The sequence below is a fragment of the Alnus glutinosa genome, chromosome 14 (genome assembly GCF_958979055.1).
Source record: "Alnus glutinosa chromosome 14, dhAlnGlut1.1, whole genome shotgun sequence".
NCBI lineage: Eukaryota > Viridiplantae > Streptophyta > Magnoliopsida > Fagales > Betulaceae > Alnus > Alnus glutinosa.
Genome location: NC_084899.1, coordinates 15,484,030 through 15,504,753, shown reverse-complemented (window position 1 = coordinate 15,504,753; position 20,724 = coordinate 15,484,030). Strand labels below are relative to the sequence as shown.

The 20,724-nt window shown below is 36.2% G+C and overlaps 2 protein-coding genes across 2 annotated transcripts; one reads left to right on the top strand and one right to left on the bottom strand.

Annotated features, from left to right (window-relative positions):
- Positions 1-350: 350 nt before the first annotated feature.
- LOC133858147 (uncharacterized) lies at positions 351-2,716 on the bottom strand. The gene is made up of 3 exons (XM_062293600.1): positions 2,589-2,716; positions 2,368-2,430; positions 351-615 (listed from the first exon to the last, which is right to left on the bottom strand). The coding sequence occupies exons 1-3, from the start codon at positions 2,685-2,687 to the stop codon at positions 442-444; spliced, it is 336 nt and encodes a 111-aa protein (XP_062149584.1). The 5' UTR covers positions 2,688-2,716; the 3' UTR covers positions 351-441.
- Positions 2,717-11,938: 9,222 nt separating this feature from the next.
- LOC133857313 (BTB/POZ domain-containing protein At2g13690) lies at positions 11,939-19,410 on the top strand. The gene is made up of 2 exons (XM_062292530.1): positions 11,939-12,829; positions 18,263-19,410. Exons 1-2 carry the CDS (start codon positions 12,128-12,130, stop codon positions 19,199-19,201), a joined length of 1,641 nt encoding a protein of 546 aa, XP_062148514.1. The 5' UTR covers positions 11,939-12,127; the 3' UTR covers positions 19,202-19,410.
- The last annotated feature ends 1,314 nt before the right edge of the window (positions 19,411-20,724 follow it).

The window sequence follows — 20,724 nt, the reverse complement described above, 5'->3', positions numbered from 1 at the left end:
AAGCATATTTTGACAAAATAAGCTTTTTTGAAACGTTTTGATAGTTTGGAAGGTTAGAATTCAAGCGTAGGCAATTTTTTAGGCTACTTACAAAACGATTGGCAATTTGAGGGGCTAAATTATAATTTTCTTGCCTATTTCATAATAGACCCTCCTTTTTTAATTGTTTAATATTTCTTATGGGAAACATTAAATGCATGTTTTTCTTGGATATATTAGACCTTTTTCATGTTTTGTCTTCAATATTGATCAACAAAAAAAAACGTCATTGCATGTTTTATTCTTTTTGCAGGGTTAACAATGGATCTGTTGGTGATTATCAGTGAATTAATTAAGCTCATTGATCGATGTTTTCCCTCTCCATATAATATCGTATATTTTCTTGACGGTGACATGTCATGCATGTTACCGTATCTTACATACATACATGCAAAATGATCATCAGAAAGGTGCTGATGCTACATCCCTGCAGGGTTTTGGTAATTGTAGATCATGGTCTCCTTCACCCGAATCACACTCGAGCCCTTGATGATCACTTTTATCCATATAATTTGTATTTCCATTATGCCAGCTTGACCTAATTGCAACACTACAACTAACAACTGGCTCCAATCCCTGCATGCACATCCATCGATCGGTCACATAAATAATTCACTTCAACCAATCAATTTTCATCCAAATTAATTAAACAATATATATACATTTATTCGGATAATATTAGAAATAAATATCTATCTATGTATATAGAAGTATGCATGTCTTTACGTAAAGAAGCTTAGTTAGATATACAGCTCGATCTGTTGTTTGTGAAATATTGATAAACAAGATAAATGCAAAATGATACTAATTCAAAAAAAAATTCTCACAGTCAATTGCAAATTCTTAATTATGTGAACATACTAGAGTTTGATTTTTTTTATTTTTTTTTTATTTTTTTGTATTATATTCTACTATATTTAAAATTGTGAATACCAAAAAAATTTGTTTTTTAAAATTATGTTGGAATGGTTTAGATTTATTTAATTTTATTATTATTTATAAGTTGGGTTAATTTCAACTTAAAAATCCAACCAAAAACAACTTTTTCAAATATAATAAAATAAAATTCAGTATAATTAAACACCTAAACCTGGGAACGTGAGACATCAGTACTTTAGAATTAACCAAGTTTTTCGTTATTTTCTCACAAACAAATTATCAAAATGTTGACATTATATAAAATTTAATTAAGAAAGTGAGCCCCTTTAATTTCCTGCAAAACTTCATGGTTCAAACCTCAAACTAATGGTGCATGGTAAGGGATTTTGTTTCATAATTGGATACACATCCATCATTAATTTCTCTCTCTCTCTCTCTCTCTCTCTCTGATCGTAGAGATCTATATATCATGGAAACAATTACCTCAACCATGCTTAGCTATTTGTTATGGGACATATTTTTCTCCAATTTGAACATGTGAAAAATACATATTTTCTTAATAGCATAAACCGAATAAAAAGAAATTTTATTATACGCTATTAAAAAAAAAAAAAGAGCATAGATTTTGTTGGGAATAATCCCACTAGGCCTGGCCCACGTTGGAAACTACGAGCCTCTGATCCCACCTTAGCCCATGTGAAAATATGGGCTCAAGGCCCATTAGATGTTGACCCACGAGAGTAAAATATCTAGAGTCTCAGGAATGTACTATCCCGAAACTAGCACAGTATATTAAAAATCCGATTATACACGATTCCAGATTTTTCGGAATCGTGCACGGTCCCTAAAAATTCGGGATTAACACTGATCTCAAATTTGTTGTTGGGAATCAAGCCTCGAGACGGTTAAGGAAATAGCCTCAGTTTAGAAAGAAGACGATTCCGTATTGAGGTGAGATTCTGGCGACACTTCTACGTCGAAGGAGAACAAAGAAACGAAACCCTAATGCAATGAAGATATTTATCACTTAGCCTATAAATAGGCCGAAACCTTAGCCTATGAAGGGGACTAATTTTAATTATTATGTTCGAATATACTTTACATTCAGGTATTAACTTAAGTATCACGAGGAGGAACGCCGATCAACTCCCGACGCATTCCCTTAACTTTATCTGTTTTGCAGTGAACGTGCACCATACCAAAAATTGCACTAACATACTTCTCATACACTAATTTAAAACATGTAATTCTTAAATGTTAAGGAAGACATCACATTACTATTTACTTTCAATCCAATTTAGAGAAAATCAGTTTATCTCTCACACACACACACGTACATAGATGTATCTAATATAATTGAAATGAATAAAAGGAAAGCTCATAAATAGTAAGTGAACAAAAAAAGTTAAACCGTAGTATCAAATTAAAGTTTATTGGAGCCTTAATTACCTTGGTGAAAATACTCATCGCATCTTCTATGCTCCTTGTATTCACCACATTCTCAGCTGCCTCCTATCACCAAATTAATTAATTAACATCCTCAAAATTCATCACAAACCCATAAAAAATAAAAAAATAAAAAAAAAAAATCTGTCTCTCAAATTAATTAACACAAAAAAAAAAGATTAATTAATTAGCAAATGCATTTATATAAAAAAAAACTTAATTACCCTTGCATACTGGATTTGATGAATGCCCAAAGTCCTTGGCTCGCTTTCTATGGATGATTTCCTAGCAATCCTTACCACCGACGCTCCTTCCACTTCCATTTCTAGCGCCAAAAACAAACAAACACTAATTAACGCCTCCCCATTAATCAGATTGGAACAACCTTTATATAGTACCACGAGAGCTACTGCACCACGATATGTACGTTACGTGTCGACCGAGCACCGAATGGGTTCGGTGTGCGTGGCGCGCTGGGGCTGGTTTGATTAGACACGTGGCGTGTGGCGATTACCTCGTGCCAATTGTGGGAAACTCTCTGGGTCAGACGCCACGTGCTGGCTTCTCCATAATAGGAAATTGAGGGAGTTTTATTCGGCCGACACCTTGCGTGTTACTGTGTGGTGCCCAAGCCAATCCGTGCATGCCACGAGTGCGTGCAGTATTTTCTATTCGTTGAAGGGAGATATTTATATAGGGGCTTGTTGGGTACACGTGTGTGTTTGGGAATTGGGATCGCTGTTTAATTGTCGGTTTGGGTTTTCTGTCACCGTGTCACGCCGCCCTTGATTACGTTGAAGGAGATAAGAAGTCTATGGAACAATCATGGACGTGAGTAATAGGGATTCCAACCTACGATCTTCTTTTGTGTTTTTACACGTCGACACAAGGAGTGGATATTCGAAATAAATGATCCTACTTTATGAAATGTGATCCCAAAAAAACAGCTTAGTTGTTAAACCATTTCACCTTTTTTTTTTTTTATTATTTTGTAAATGAATAATAAACTTCTGAATTGTCATTCGATTTGAAAATGATTATTCACTTTTTAATTTTAAACATTTACTTTTTAATTTTTTTGCGTTTTTAAATTTGATCCCTCCTTATCTTTTCTGTTCAATTTTGCTATTTCCGTTAGACTAAGTCACCATTTAGCAAAGTTAGGCAACTCAATAAAAACGCCGTCGTTTTTTTATTTTACCTTAAAAAAATTAAAAATTATATATATATATATATATATTAAAGAAAGGAAGTCTTCTTCTTCAACCTTTCTCCGGCAACGATTTCTCCGGCCAGTTCTTGCTATCCGTACGACATTTTGCTATCACAAAAAGAATCCATGTGATAAGCGATGAAATTTATTATCTATCAGAAGCCATGAAACAATAATCAAACTGAAAAGTGAAATTCAAGAAAATGAAACCCAAAATGCATAATAGTTCTCAAAGATTACACGTCTGGCAACATTTTGATCATTGGCTGTGTGCAAAGTGGTGATTTGGAGAGTGGCCAGAGGGTGTTTGATGAAATGTGTGAGAGACTTAATTAGGGGCCGGTTATAATGACATGAATCTGTTTTTGGTGCAGGAAGAGTAGTGGGTTTTCGCGGGGTGCATCCATTTATAGAGTAACAACTAACAAGGTAATTAATTAATTAATATGCATGAGAAGATAATGATTCTAATCAAATAGCTATCCTGTATTTCGCCATTGACAGGGTATAGTATGATGAATGTTGTTAATTATACAGCTTGTTATTTGGTTTTGTGACAGACACCACCAGCATGGACGATGGCAAGCAAGGGTTGGAAGAGTTGCAGGGAACAAAGACCTCTACTTGGGAACTTTCAGTTAGTTATATATATATGATCTTAATCTTCATGTTAATTTGAAAATGAAAATGAAAATGAAAATGGGATATATATATATATATATATGAATTTCTTTTATAGAAATTAATGATGTTGTTAATGTAGGCACTCAAGAGGAAGCAGCGGAGGCTTATGACATGGCTGCCATAAAGTTCCGCGGGCTGAATGCAGTAACAAACTTTGACATGAGCAGATATGACGTGAAGAGCATACTGGAGAGCAGCACGTTGCCCATTGGTGGGCCTGCTAAGCGATTGAAAGATGTTGAGGAGGACGATGAGGATTCTCGGCACCGGGGAAAGAACAGAAGTTTGAAATAGTAGCAACAAAAACAGATTCATGATCATCATCAATTTACGATCAATATATAAAAGCAAAAACAGATTCATGATCCAAAAGGCTCAGAATCCAAATCAATTCATTTTCTATCCAGTTAAGAAACTGATTATTGCAAACTGAGATGATGAAAACCGTCTAAAAAAAAAAAAAAAACCGTTTGAGATGATCAAGTTCATGTCATTATCACCAGCCCCCTAATTTAAGTCTGACAGACATTTCATCAAACACTTTCTAGGCACTCTCCAAATCACCACTTTGCATACACCTAATGATCAAAATGTTATCAAAATGTTAAAAGACGTGTAATTTTTTAGGAACTATTATGCCTTCTGGGTTTCATTTTCTTGAATTTCGCTTTCCAGTTTGATTATTGTTTCATGGCTTCTGATACAACAATTTCAGAAGTGATTGTTCTCTGCTTGGTTGCTGGGAAATTGTGAGAAAAGGTAAGATAATAAATTCCATCGCTTGTTACATGGATTCTTTTTGTCGCATATTTTTTTTTACATCAAGGGTATTAATCTAAGTCAATTTAACGACTACAATTGGAGCGTTTTGGACATTTTAAGTGACTACTTTGCACGTGAAAGTTCCATTTTTTTTTTCCCGTCATTTTAGCACCAATAGCTATCACGTGCTCTTTTTTTCCGTCCATTTAAGTGCTAGTAGACTAGTAGTAATTTTCATATCACTGGGTTTTTTTTTTTTCGTCATTTCAAACAAACCATTATTTTTTAGGTTTACGTCATTTAAAAATAAACGACGTTATTTTTGCGTCCCTTATACTTAAAGGACACAACTTTTATAAATCTAACGTCCTTTACCAACAAGTGTCGTTAAGACTTCAAAAGAATAAAACAAGTGTCGTTAAAAATGAATACTTTTATGACGTTTTATTAAGCGACATGAATAATTCACGTCGTTTCTTAGTAAAAAACGACGTGAAATATTCACGTCCTTTCTAGAAACAGACGCTGCCCAAATTTTTCTTAAATCGCGCGCTTTCGTTTCTTTTTCAGCTTTATTTCCGCCTTGTTTTTTCATCACTGTACTCTCTCACTCGGTGTCGACCACGGATTCCCAATAACCAAATCAGGCGAGCGCTATCTTTTCCTCTTCCACGCATTCTCGGTCTCTCGGTCTCAAAATCCCCAGCTCTGAAAACCAAATCAGGACGATCGGTTTAGCGTTCTGCAATCGAACCAATCTTGATCGAAAATTTTCCGGTAAATATACCTTTGTAACTCTAATTTCTGGTTTTGGGCCGTCGGATTGTGTGTTTGATTGGCCTTTTGTGGGGATGATATGGTTTGGATTTTGGGGTTTTTGTTGTTGTTGTGGGTTCGAGTTACATGTACTTATATGTGAGTTTGTTTTAGTGTGTATTTGGTTTACAGGCTTTTGGGGTTTTGAATTTTTGGGTTGTAACTTGTTATGATCCTGGATATTTGAGATAGATACAATCATGCCCATAACGAAACAATCATGCCCATAATATAATTGTGCTTTTCTTTGTGGGGTTAGGGATTGGTTCAGAAAACATCTATCTCTTCTCTCTCATTTGTTTCTCTGTGATGTGTGTGTTCCAGAAATTTCATTGTTTTTCGTTTGAACTTGTGTAATAGCCATGTGAAATTTTCTTGAGAAAACCCCCTAGAAAAATTTGTCTATCATATGTTTGATGAAATGTCTTAGTAAAAACTCTCAAGAAAAGAACTCTTTGCCCATCTAAACATGCAAGATTGCTATATGTCTTATGTAAACAATAACATGTGTGGTCCAACCTCATAAAATAGTTTGCAAGTTGTATCCCTAGAAACTGGAAACTAACAGCATAGTTTGAGGATTCCTCAATTCTTTCTGATCACAAGGTAACAGCTAACTTTGCAAAAAAAAAAAAAAAAACCCATGCCCTTGACTCAATGGATTTGCAGTTAGTATCTGTGATTTTGTATTCTTACTGAAGCTTGCCCCATTTTTTTTTTCCCCTTTTGGGTGGTGGGAAGTTGGTGGCCTAGTTACCTGGAACAACATATTTGTTTGGGTTTCTAGTACATGTACAGGGGCTTGATAAACTCCTATATCCAGTATGTGGTACGTTGGCGCTAGGCTTTGTTGGTTCGCCAATTGAGCTCGTGGCTAGCATCAAAAGCTTATTTGGGCTGCTTTGCTTTGGTACAATTTGATTCACACACACACAAACACATCAATGACAAGTCTTTATCTCATTTTATTTTCTTTAGCTTCCCTATATATCATAATTTCTTCTCAAAGTGCCGAAATTTGCATATATCAAAGCTTATTCAAAGTTTCATTTTTGAATTTGATCATGAGGAATATTTTACACAAGAAAATCTACAAAATTATACCATGTGAATATTGTCAGTTTCAGGTAATATGAAGTTTCTGAATTGAAAAAACTTGAAAGAAAAACAGAGTATGAGATACCATTTTGATTCAAGATATTAACTCTAGAATCCTAATAAGAAATTAGACAACAATTAATAATACTCTAATCCTAGTTGTGTTCAGCAAAAGTAGTAGCAATAGTTGAGTTGAGTTTGAGTTGAGTTGGGTTCCTAGGCTTTGAATTTTCTTCGGGTATTCTTTTGATTATTTCATTATGAAGAGTTATATGAGCATGTGTTTTCAAGAAATTCCTATACGAAGGTGTGGGGAGTTTTTTAAAAAAGTGTATTGTGTTTTAATTTTTAAATAGTGTTTTGTGCATTGTGCTTGTCTTTTGATAAATGTTACAGTATTTGTTTTGAAAAGTGTGTTAATGGTAGAGAGCCACATTTTATAACCTGTTTCCATTCCTCATATTATTATTTTTAATGATCTATTGTTGGGTGGAGAGATCTTTTTGCTAAATCTATCCAGCAAGAAGAGCACCAACAGATTTTATGATTACCCTTACCATTTTCCCTTTATAATAACAAATGTTGAAGTCCTGTGATCACGAAAGGTCCCTCCTTCATAGCCTTTTCCATACTTCCAAGGCCTAAAATTGTGACTTACTACTAATCATCCAGCAAGGGGGCTCATCATTCATTTTCATTGAATATTTGAAATTCTTTTTCCTAGATGAAGTGAAAGCTCTGTTTAGTGTTTAGTATGAAAGGACAAGGAAGGAAGTTTCAATCGTGGACAACAAATGCAGTGGACATTTCTAACCAAATTAATATTAATATATATATATATATATAGATCCTAAAAACATTTGTTATCAAGAGTCCATTTTCATTTGTTATGTAGAGTGAAGTGCATATGTTATCAAGACACTTTTTTTTTTCAAGAAAAAAAAAAAAAATTACTGTTCTTCATGTGAATTTTCATTTGTAGTCAAGCCATGGACAAGAGTTGGATGAGAATGTCTAGAGGTTCAAAAGAGCATCTAGATGGCATCGAAGCATTTCTGGAATTTGCATTTAGCAACACCAAAACACCAGGCTTCATTTTGTGTCCATGTAACCGGTGTCGCATGAGCAAGACATTGACGCAGGAAGTTGTATACGACCATTTGATGACGGGCCCGGGAATCTTGAAGGGTTATACCGATTGGGTACTGCATGGGGATAAGATTAACGCTTCTGTTAATAGGGAGTCCATATTACAAGGCCCTACAACGGCTCCCATCAATAGGATGCCTCCTCTTTGACACTTTTACGGTTTGATTGGTTTGATTGATAGATAGTTATTGGTAAAGTATTGATTAAATGATTTAATTTATCTTTTTTTTTTTTTTTGTTTTTTTTGGCACAAGTTTTTGAGACAAGTGATTATTTGACTTTGTATTAGAGTCAAAGGTCTTGAGTTTGAACTTTGACTCTATTACTTATTCTATTTCAATTAAATATCCATGTGTTTGGTCTCACCTATTAAAATGGTAGTTTGAACTCACACGTGAGGAGTGTTGAAATATTGATTAATTGATTCAATTTACCTCTTTCTATTAACTTAAGTTTTTAGGACAAGTGGTAATATAATATGAATGATAAAACAAATAAGTAAAAAATAAATAAAAAATAAAAAATAAAAATTACAGTCTAGAAGACTAATAGTTCTAGAATCTAACGACATTCACGTAAGACTAGAGCCTCCATGTATTCCTTTTCCACCCGTTTTCAACATGAAGTTTATATGCTTTAGAACCGTGACGACAACTTTTACATCAAGAAATTGACATGTTTCTGCATGAAAAGATTAGCCTTTAGAAGGGAGATATATGCCAAATCTCATTTACGGAAAGACTTCGTTGAAAAGAATCAAAAACTCATGTCTTAGTCCTTTCTCTCTTGATTATCTCTAAGTCATAAGGAAGTGAAATTTTTTATAATTGAGACCAAGATCCTAGCAAATTAAAGCCACCTGTACAGCACGTTTACCGAAATTAAGAAAAAAAATAGAAATGATATACCGACACTGGTCACTTTGAGAAGAGTAATGCTACACACATTCTCACTCCTATTCTCACATTCATTGATGTGATTTTTAAAATTATCATTGAATTTTGGATGGATCACTATTGAATTTTGATTTAATGATTATTTTAAAAGTCACACTATAGAGTGTGAGTGTGGGAGTTAGAATGCATGTAGTATTTCTCATTTGAGAATGTAGGTCCAAGTCAAAGTCACACGCTACAAAGAGGACGAGAAGGCTCAAAGAGCGTATATTACTCAAATGACAAGTAGGGGGTTGTAGAGGATATCTTCCCACGGTAACTGTTTCATGATTTTTGGAAAAAAGTAGGCAATGACGTTAGCTTGTTAGCGAACACACTCTTGTACGACAAGGGATAACAATTAGCCGATGACACTTGGCTAACTCAATAAAACGGCTATAGCTCCGCCATACAAAGAGAATACCCATGCAAGTAATGAATATGTTATTTCTTCATTCTCATTCGGAACACTATGGAGTGATTACTCTTACTAATTTAAGTATCGGAGTTATTCCTGCTGACACTCTAATAAGACTTCGATCTCATCTTCTCCCTCTTTCACGTGTTAATTGTAGGAAAGCAGCCATGTGATCTATTGTATCATCAAGAAATTAATATGACTGATTTGCGCACTTTTAACCATGGATTTAACCAATAAAACCAACGGTCATGCTTTGATTTCGTAAGGTATAACCGTATAGGAATCAAGAGATGCCCTGTCCTTGCATAGGAGAAAAAGAAAGAAAGAAAGAGAGATGCCTTGTCGTTTAGGCCAATTGAAGCATAGACATTCGCCAAGAATAGCAAAATCCATAGCTTAAGACGAAAATCATAAAGTAAGACATGAGGACAAATTAGAACAAAAACATGTTGGAGAATGTCGCTGTCTTATATTAAAACCAATAGTATCATTCCATTGCATCATGAGGATGTGATGATGCATGCAAGGAACATAAAAGAAATTCTTAACTCAAACCTATAATTTTAAGTTATTAAATTATATTAAAAATTATTATATGATTAAAAGATACTATGGAGTGCTTAACATCTTCATCCATAATGAAACGTTAGGGCTTATTATAAGTACCTAGTTTTTTTAGGATAGGAGACTTTAAACTTTTCTTTAACCTTGAATTAATAATAATTAATGACGAAACGAAAGACTTGGTAACAACAGCTAGAAAGGTCTGACCAAAAGATAAAACAAACCCGTAGGCTTAAAGGAACAATAAACTTTGCAGAATGGTGAGAAATTCTCAAATTTGATTAACAATTCAAGGAGTTTTTTGTTTACTTGCTACTACATCTTATACTTATTGAAACAAATTTGAAGAGAAAGTAAACCTAGTTCTAGGAAAAGATGTAAACTTAATCCTAGTAAGGAAAAGAAAATAATTATGATCTTAAAAGGAAGTAAAATTCTAAATTATAAAAGCAAATCAAATCTTCAGCTTGGCAGTCACGGATTTCCCTTCTAGAATATTCGTCATCAGCGATCGTTTCTCGGATGAGGCTTAGCGATTGGGATCATGTTTCGGGAGTGTCCTACATCTGACTTGGGATCGCTTCGATCATTTTTCGGCAGCTAGCGTCCTACATCTGTCTCAGGATTACTTCTCGAAAGCGTTTTGCAATTTTTTCTCGAAAAGCGCATGCTTCTTGAAAAAGAAAGGTTATTGCTATTTAATTTATACGAGCAGTATTTTATTGAAGACTTAAAGTTATTACTCAACAAATAAAAAATTTAAATTTTTATTAAATAAAGAATAAGATCAATTCAAACGTAGTTTTTTTTTTTAATTATTATTTATTATTTATATAATAGATAGAATTTAAGTGGTCTAACTCAAAGCCTTTGCTAGATTTGTAACCTATCTATTCTATAAATAGAAATATATATTCTCGGGAGCGTCCTACATCAATTAATTAGAGCCATATTGTTCAAATCTTAATTGGTTAAGGATTTGACATCAATTTGCTGTAAATCAGTGTCAAATTAGGATAGCTTGTCCTAATCGCCTCAAGTAATGCGTGCTCTTAGTGACAATGAATGATACTTTTAACTTTTTTTTTTTTTTTTTTTTAGGTTAAAGTGTGTCATGTTATTTTAAAGCAATTCCAACTTTTTCCATCGAAGAATAATTTGAAGCACGAGATCCTATTTGCTAGAGGAGGACCAAACAACCTGGACCGATGCCTTTCCCATTCCAAGAGGCAATCAAAAGCCCAAAAAGTACACCAATTTATTTCTCCTCATAATCATTGCTTGATGAGAAAAAAAACTATCAATTTTCCACGTACTGCAATTCTCTATTAAAATGTAACATCTTTAAAAGAAAAGACACGCTTACATTTTATATATATTTATTATATATCTACGTACAATTAAGTTTCAAATCAACAGTTAAATTTGTAAAGTTTAATATGAATTTTATAAATTCAAATGTAAATTTAAAAATAAAATGTATAAAATATGCATAAGAGATGTAAAAATATCATTTTTTATATTTTAAATGGCTGATGTTAGTTTGTTGCTTTCAAAAGATTTTTTAAAATAAAATGGTTTGTTACATTAAACTTACGTTACTGTATATATTGAGTGTATAAATATTAAGGACAATGTTTACTTTTTTTTTTTATTATTATTATTATTATTATTATTTGTTTCTCTTTTTCTCAAAATATTAATAAAGTAGAGAGTTAAATAGATAATTTTGTATTAAAAAAATATAAGTTAAAATAGAAAATATTTGTTTTGAGTAGTTAAAATAGCCACTAGGAGTGGAAATGCTAATGGATAATTTTATTTTATTTTATTTTTTTAAAATGGAGTTGTAGGAAAATAATATATATATAAATTCCTTGACTAAAACTAAAACTAACATACCGAACTAAACTCCAAAACTGTCCACGATTCCCAAGAAAACCAAGGGCACCTACATATTCTCTCTCTCTCTGGAGCAGCGACAAAACAATGCTGTAAACATTTTCATGGTTTCACTCACTCTCATACAAACATACACTGACACACACTCTCTCTCTCTCTCTCTCTCCCTGGGACTCGTACTCTGAGTCAGTCCTCGTTCGCCATCCGAGTCACCCCGAAATGGACGGTTCCGCCCGCCGGAAACCAGGGTCCCGTCGGGAAGGCCCGGTCCTCCGCGGATCATGGTGTTGCTCATTCGCAGTGCCACCGGCAAGTCCCGAAAACCTCTCTCTCTCTCGCGCAAAGTCCCTTCCCACCAAGTCCGAGACCCTCTCAAAACCCAGCACCAACTCGGTCCCCAACTCGCCCCAGAGCTCCAAATCCGGGCTTGGCTTCGTTGGTCGGACCCGGATCGACCCTCGCCGGATCTTGTCCCCTGGCCGCGTCTCCCCCATCGACTCCGATCCCACCGTCCATTCCATCCAAGAAGATACCCCTGTAGCTGTCGATTCCTCTACACCCCGTTCCAAATCCCAGAGCTTCCGAGCCCCGCCTGCGAGCTCGTTCTTGAGCTCCGCGAGCCCCGAGAACGAGGCTGTCTTCGACGTGAGGTTGAACTTGAGAGGGAAGAACGGTGGGTTCTTGGTCTTGGAGCTGAACTCGGAGGTTCTGAGCGCGAGTTCAGATTTGTTCGGGGCTTTGATCGAAGAGTATAAGAGGAATTTGAGCGGGTCGTCTTCCGGGGCGAAGATGTGCAGGATTGAGGTCCCGGAGGTGGACAATCTTGGGGTGTTTAAGGAGACCATCGAGCTGATGTTCGAGGACGATATTCCAAGGCGGCTCTTGAAGATCGGAGCGTATCGGTGCATCGATATACTCGAGGTTTGTGGCATTTGGGTTTTCTTTATTTTTATCGTAGTTTGAATTTTTTGTTTCTGGGTTTTGTTGGAATTGTTTTTCTTGCGGGTTCTTGTGCTTATAGTAATGCCTGAGAGGGGATTTCTTTGAAATTCTTGCGCCTTTTGTGATTGAAGTTTTGCTTGGTTTGGTATATGTATCGGGATATCTTGATGGTATGTAACAATGGAATACTTGTAGTTTGAGTTAGACTATATGCATGTTGCTTGAAATAGTATGTATAGGAATGGGGTGGCTGCAAATTTGATGGACTAGAATATTTGTATTTGAGTGAGATTTTGTCCTGAAAGGACTACGGCTTTAGGTGGAAATATGATCCCTGCCATTTCGAGGAAATCAGGCCTATGAGTTTGATGAATTTTGGTGGAGCTCAGTTTATCTACTGAAAAATTAATTTTTCAGTTTTGGTTTTAGTCGCCAATCTCATAGCTTTCAATTAAGATTCTTGTTATTTCCTCGCAAAACATGGATTGAAAGCTGGATGGATAAAATGTGCAATTCATGACCAAAAAAAAAAAAAAATCCCCTTCAAAATGCATCATTTTTATTTTTTAAATTGAGATTTATAAATCTGATCATTGAGAGATTTCTTTTGGCTAATGGCTATGCAAATAGCTGTCCACCAGAAAACATTTTAACCAGGTGCTTGGTTGCAGCACCATGTGCAGCCTACATGGTTTTATTTCATTTTATTTTATTTCATACTTGGAATAAATAGGGGGGTGTGAACCATTAAGCATTTTATTTCATACTTGGAATAGCTACAACTCTACTCTACATGCTTATGCTTCACTACAAAATTTGTTATAGTAAGGGTTTTTTTTTTTTTTTTTTTTTTTTTTTTTGGTCTATTAAGAGCGTTTCGTGGAAGTAACTTAGTTTAGAATGTGTCATATTTGGGATTTAGATGAAAACTTTGTTACTTTGGATTATACACCAGCAAATTACATGTTTCATGCCATTATGATTTCCAGCTTTTGTAGTTTACTTTAAAAAAAAAAAATGATTTCCAGCTTTAGTAGTTTGATGAGTATCAAACTTTCCAAAATCTAAATAAAATTTTATTTTTGCATTGTCACAAGCGTACAATGATATTCTTTTGGCTTCAAAATCAACTTGACCTCAGCTGTTTACTTTCATTTTGGCTTCGTTCAACATGTTAATGTACTGGTTCATTGCTGAGTTGTTTGTTTGAGAAACTGTCTAGGTTAGTTTGGTACTTAGGTTGGCCCATTGACCAGCCAGCCGAACCAAGCTGCACGACCCTTACTGGTGCCTATGAAGACTAAACAGTGAATGAAAAAAATTAACTTGACAATTATTAAACCTTGTTTCTTCATCAGATACCAAATATCAAATGGATGTTGGAAAATTGACCAAATAAAACATGGAGGTTGAAATCAATCTGTTTGTTAGAATAAACTTAAAAAGTGCTTTCGTACATAGGAAACAGAAAAACATGGATGTAGTCTGGACTTGTCTTATGATTTGTGGGAAAGGGTTAATGGACTGTCCTCTGGCCCCAAATTTTTATGCTGGAAATTCCCAAACAAAAATTTCCATATCTGCATAGTAACCTTTTCTGATCGAACAAGCTTTTCGTACAAATATAAAATTGCTCCAATTTTCTTAGTCACTTCATCTTTGGCTTTTCCTCATTTAAAAAGGATTACTTCTATTAATTGCATTGAAAGCTTAGTGACAAGATTGACCTCTTCTCTTGTTATGTCAAACAAGCCTTATTATGAACTGATCAGGTGTCTAATGTTCTTCCATGCATAAATATCAGTAACATCATACAATTCCCTGTTTAGCTTTTGCTTCTCTTGTTTTTGCTTCAGTCTTTGGTTAGGTTCTGGAAGTCTCACACTTTATCGTTCATGTTTGTAGTTCAATGAGATAAAAGACTCACTCTCTCTATCTCTCTATCCTTTTTTTTCTTTCTTTTCTCTCCTTTTGGTTGGGGGTGGATAGGGGGTTGGGATATGTCTAAAAGGGAGCATGCCCAAGGGGGAAGGAGGGGTGGTAAGATTGGCATAAGTTTTATGGGTTCAAATATTAGCGATACAAATAAGAAAGTATCTACATAAAGGAATGTGGCCTTCTAATAAGATTTGGGGTTTTCCTTTTCCTGAAATTTGTTGTCTATGCATATCTTACTTGTTCATATTCTCTAGCCACATCAGTGGTATGACAGATAGCTTAATGTGTTCACCTTATCCTAGAGCGTGGAAGTACCAATTGCTCTTTTCTTAAAAAGATAAAAGCACAATCCAGGTACACATGAAGTATAAAAGAGAAAAACCTAGTTAGAAGGAGGGGGAAAAAAAAGAAAAAAAAAAAAAGAAAATCATGAAAACTAAGCAAATTTTTTTTTATAAGTAAGAATACTTTATTAAAGAAAGCATAAGGCGCCCCTAAGTATACAGGAAGTATACACAGAAACAACCAAAGCTAACCCACTAAAACCCAATAGAACCAACAAAACCTGAACCCCTAGAAAACGAAGAAAAACCCCAAAACAAACTACAGTAGAAACCAACTAAGAACAAAACAACCCACCACCCACCCACCAAAGCACACAAACCTACATCATGTGTGTCTTGCCTTTCCTACTCCTAGAAGGAACTTTAGCATCACCATAATTGATGGAGCTATGCAAATTTAGTAGCTCCCTTTTTCCTTTAGACTTTTGGCGCGCAATCATCTTCTCCCGTTGAAAATCTTCTTCCATGGCTTCCCTAATTGCCAAGGCCTCCTCCCCAAAAGCCCCTTCCAAAGGTAAACGTAGCTATCTAAAGGTAAACAGTATTGAAGAACAAATACTTGCACTTCACCACCATCCTTGCACGGTCCTCAAAATTTCTATCATTTCTTTTTCTTTAAAGACACCACAAAAAGTATAAAGGTGATATTTCACATAGCTGCACTCTTGAGGGCTACAATATAACCTCCTCCAATAAGGAAACAAGTCTATTACTCGTCTAGGCATAACCCAAGACATCCCAACACAATTGAAGATAGCACCTCATAAGGCACAAGTAGCCTCACAATGGAGAAGAAAATGATTTACAGACTCACTGCACCTTTTACACATATTACACCAATCGACCATAATGACATGCCGCTTTATAACGTTATCCATGGTAAGAATCTTCCCGAAGGCGGCCGACCATGCAAAGAAAGCCGCTTTCAAAGGAACCTTAATTCGCTAAATACTATTTCAAGGGAAGGGAGTGGCATCATGACAGACAAGGATGTTGTAGAAAGATCTAACATCAAACAACTCTCTTTTGGGGAGGACTCAACAAAGCTTGTCTGTTCCTCCCCGTCTAAATCTAAAGGAGTACAATAAATTGAAAAACGAAGCAAAGACATCCACCTCTCAATCATGAGCCCCTCTAATAAAGCTTACATTCCACTAATGGGAGCCACTAGAAAGCTCCAAATGAACTACTACGAAAGCATCCTTAACGCAAGCAATACTATATAAATTCGGAAATGCTTCTTTTTTTGATGACGAGGAACCCCTCCATGGTAGGGCCAGTTCGTATATCCACCCATGTCAGGTAAATCTCGAACCCGCGTAAAGCACCCGCTCCACACGGATTGGGTAATACTCCGGTTTCGACAATGGGTTGGCCCCAATGAATTGTTTACAATCAAGAAGATTCGAACCTTAAACCTCATAGTACTACCACAAAGACCAAGACTTCTTTAAGGGCTTGATTCTCACACCACTGGTCATGCCAAACAGATTCTAATCTTGGAGCATCTTCCACCTCAAATCTAGTATGACTAGAGAACTCCCCAAACCCTTCCTGATATTCTTCCATCCCACCCCATATAATCCAATAATCTCATTAGAACACCACCCACCCAACGAGCTGCCATATTTACCACAACGCTCCACCAAACCTCTCTCTAACACATATAGTGCCATAGTCATTTTCCAATAAGAGCACGATTGAATATCAAGTTTCAAGCCTCCAAACCTCCCTTAAAAAAACTCATCACCTAGCCCACCCTATAAGAAATCTCGTTGTAGCTTCTCTATGCAGTTTGCAACACTAGCAAGGAGAGGGAAAAGAGACATGAAATGCATAGGCAAATTGGAAAGTGTGCTCTTGATTAAGGTAACCTTACCATCCTTAAAAAAATACATCATTTTCCAACAAGCCAACCGACGCTCTATCTTCTCAATAACACTGTCCCAAATAGAATTAGCCTTATAAGCTCTCAACAGAAGACCAAAATACTTCAAAGGCAAATAAGAAACCTCGCAGCCCATAATACCAACCAAACCATCCACATTATTGACATTACCCACAAGAATCAATTCCAACTTGGGTAGATTAATTTTCAAATCGGAAATAGCTTCAAAACGTAAAAATAAGCCACGTAGGTAGCGTAGGTGGTCAGGATTGGCCCCACAAAAAACAAAAGTGTCATCCGCAAACAAAATGTGAGATATGTTAACCACATTAGAGTGCCTAGATCCCATAGAAAAGCCTTAAATAAAGCCCCATTAACAGTTGCTAAAAGCATTTTACTTAAGGCCTCCATAACGATAACAAACAGAAAAGGTGACAAAGGATCTCCTTGTCTCAAACCACAGGAACTACTGAACAATCCGAAAGGATTACCATTCACTAAAATAGAAAAGCACACCAAAGAAATACAATGCGCTATCGAAGAGCACCATTTCTCTCCGAAACCGCACCTCCCCAACAAGTGTAATAAGAACTCCCAATTGATATGATCATAGGACTTCTCAATATCCAATTTGCAAAGAACCTCTGGCTTACCAGATTTGATCCTACTATTTAGACATTCATTTGCTATGAGCAGGGAGTCAAGGATTTGCCTACCTCTAACAAAAGCATTCTGGGGCTTCAAAATAATCTTTTCCACAACCCTTCTCCACCTATTGGCTAGGACTTTGACAATAATCTTGTAAACTCTACTCACAAGACTAATAGGTTGAAACTCCTTAAGATCAATAGCTCGGGATTTCATTAGAATGAGAGCAACGACAGTGGCATTAAGGCTTTTTGTCAAACTTACTACTAGCATGAAAATCATCGAACACCCTCATAATGTCTGGCGGGGGAAATTTCTAATAGGTTGTAACAATTTTGTTATTGAGAATTAGATTTTATTACATTAATGGATCTGTTCGAAGAGCGACTATAAAGTAATTGGGGAGAGAGGCTTCTCCAAAATATCAACTTCCAAGTCCGTATAAGCAAAAGTGGGGGAATAAAAAAAGAAGAAAAAAGGGGTTATAGTTCTTTGAAAGTATGGTGTTAAGAAAGCTTCTCCAAAATATCAACTATAATATATGTAATAACAGTTGTGTGCTTCTTTAACTAAGTCATCTCTTATTCTTACTAGGTATCAGCAGGTATTATGTTCAGCAATGGAGTTTTGTCCTGTTTAAAGTACCTTGAGGCTGTTCCTTGGACTGAGGAAGAAGAGGAGAAACTGAGGATCATGTTTACAAAAATTAAGTTTAATGATGCTACAACTAGAGATATTTTGGCTAGACTGTACTGTCGTGACTTGGTAGATTCCCAACAGCATTTAGCCAGACAGCTTGTTTCGTCTATCACCAGTTGTACTGATGCCAACGCTAGGAATGAGCTAAAGTCATTAGTCAAGGGTCTCCTGTGCAAAAGTTCAGTCTATGAGAAGGACCAGGCTGATCTCAATGAGGAAGATCTTTACATTGCTTGCCAGTCATGTCTGGGTTCACTTGTCAGATTGTTTGAGGAGGCCTCTGACACTATCCCCCATGAGAGATTGGCTAAGAAGGAAAAGGATAGGCCCTTGATTGAACGCGTCGCAAGGCAAGTCGATAACATCAACTGGTTGCTAGAAATTCTGCTTGACCGGCAAATGGCTGAGGAGTTTGTGGATATTTGGGCAGAACAGGGAGAACTGCTTAAGATGCATGAGAATGCATCTCCAATGGTCAGGTACGAGCTCAGCAGGGTTTCGGCACTTCTATTCATTGCAATGGGTACCAGAAAAATGCATTGCCGATCAGAATCAAGATCAGGGCTTCTCCTGGCATGGTTTGGCCCAATGCTGTCTGACTTTGGTTGGCTGCAGAGATGCAGAAAAGGCCTTGACATGAAGGCATTGGAGGAAGCTATGGGTCAGGCACTCCTTACGCTTCCTTTGAAGCATCAGTATGTGCTGTTTATGGAATGGTTTCGGTGTTTCTCCAAGCATGGCACTGAATGCCCTAATCTAAGCAAAGCCTTCCAGATTTGGTGGCGCCGCTCATTCCTAAGAGGCTCAGAAACTTGTGGAATTGAATCCAGGTAACCGGTACCCTCCAATCCCGTGTGGTATTGCAGTAGTGTAGGTGAAGAGATTCTGACATGTTCTTGTTCTTGGAGTTAATAACGTAGATCAACCTTGTAGAGGTGTTGTAACAGTTGTAAGTGCATAAATTCTATGAGATTATCCTCTACTTTGTAAGCTCATAAAATTACTTCCAGCAAATGAAACATGGAGTAAAATATTAGTCACTAGTCAGGCCAAAGTCCACTGCATATATGGACCAGAAAGAAAAAAGCTACTCATTGCATGATACAATAAGTGTATACCATCGTACACATAATTTCATTTCCATTACACTATTGTGTAAAAAAATAGTTTATCAAAGTTGTACTAGAGCCAAGTACGAATGGTGGCTGAAACTTGTTAAAACGGATGGAATAATATAATGCAATAAATTGGAATTTGAGCGAAATGGAACAAAGTGGATTGGTGTACCAATTTACGTGTAAATACAAAAGTATTTCGTTGGTTATGATAGGAATGGACATAATTGGTAACCATGAGTTGCAACATTAGCTTCCCTTCTTACATGGTCAATTTGCCAACGCATCAAAGTGCTAGTGCTAATTTTTCATAATTATGCTTATTTTCATAATTACTACGTGACGCTAGTGCTACTTCTTTGTAAAACTTTCGTACCAAAAATTGCTATATATATCTTGACAACAAAACCAAAAAAAATAAAAAATAATGTAGTGAGCTCATGCTTGGTGGTTGGCCTACCCACTTGATTGGTATGGCATTCCCCCAAATTCGGCCGAAAGGGTAGCCGAACTACTCCAAGTGAATATCAATCCCTAAATTCTAATTTAAAACAATTCCCGCTTGGAGGATTGAAGTGGTCGAGAAGGTACAATATAACGATTCAAGGAAAAACGCTAACTACATTCTGTGCTATTACTCCAAAAGGACTAGTCAATTTAGAGCTTCTATGGAATCTTTTATAAAGTTCAGTTTCACTTAATAACTAGACAATGTGAGACTTCACACTTATGATTATCTTTATAAACCACTAATTGTATATGAGTTACTCCTCATGTTTCCAATATGGGACCAAGGTATTACATACAATTATACAAACATAGTGCTCATGACTACTGCGAGATACCGATGTAAAATCCATTTGGAGTGGGCCCACTTACTATATTAAAAATTGCCTCACATTTTTTATTCCCATTTTTTGTTTTTTAGTATAGTAAATGCGCCACTCTGAATGAATTCTGAATTTAACATCAGTGCTTAGTGGTGGGCAAAATATCCGATTGCCGCCCACTGACCACCACCAAACCACCTTCGACTGCCTACCTGTTGAGTCTGTGTCCGGACATCAGGATTTCTATTCGGACAGGAACTCCAAGTGCTGATTTTTTGCCAGGGCCAATCCGAACAAGTAGTAGGGCCCGTCTGAACAAAAGTTTTAGAAAGTGCTATTTTTTAGGCATATCCAGACACGCGGGGCATTAAACTATAGAACCCTATGGGCGTCTGGACACGCCAGGAGGGCG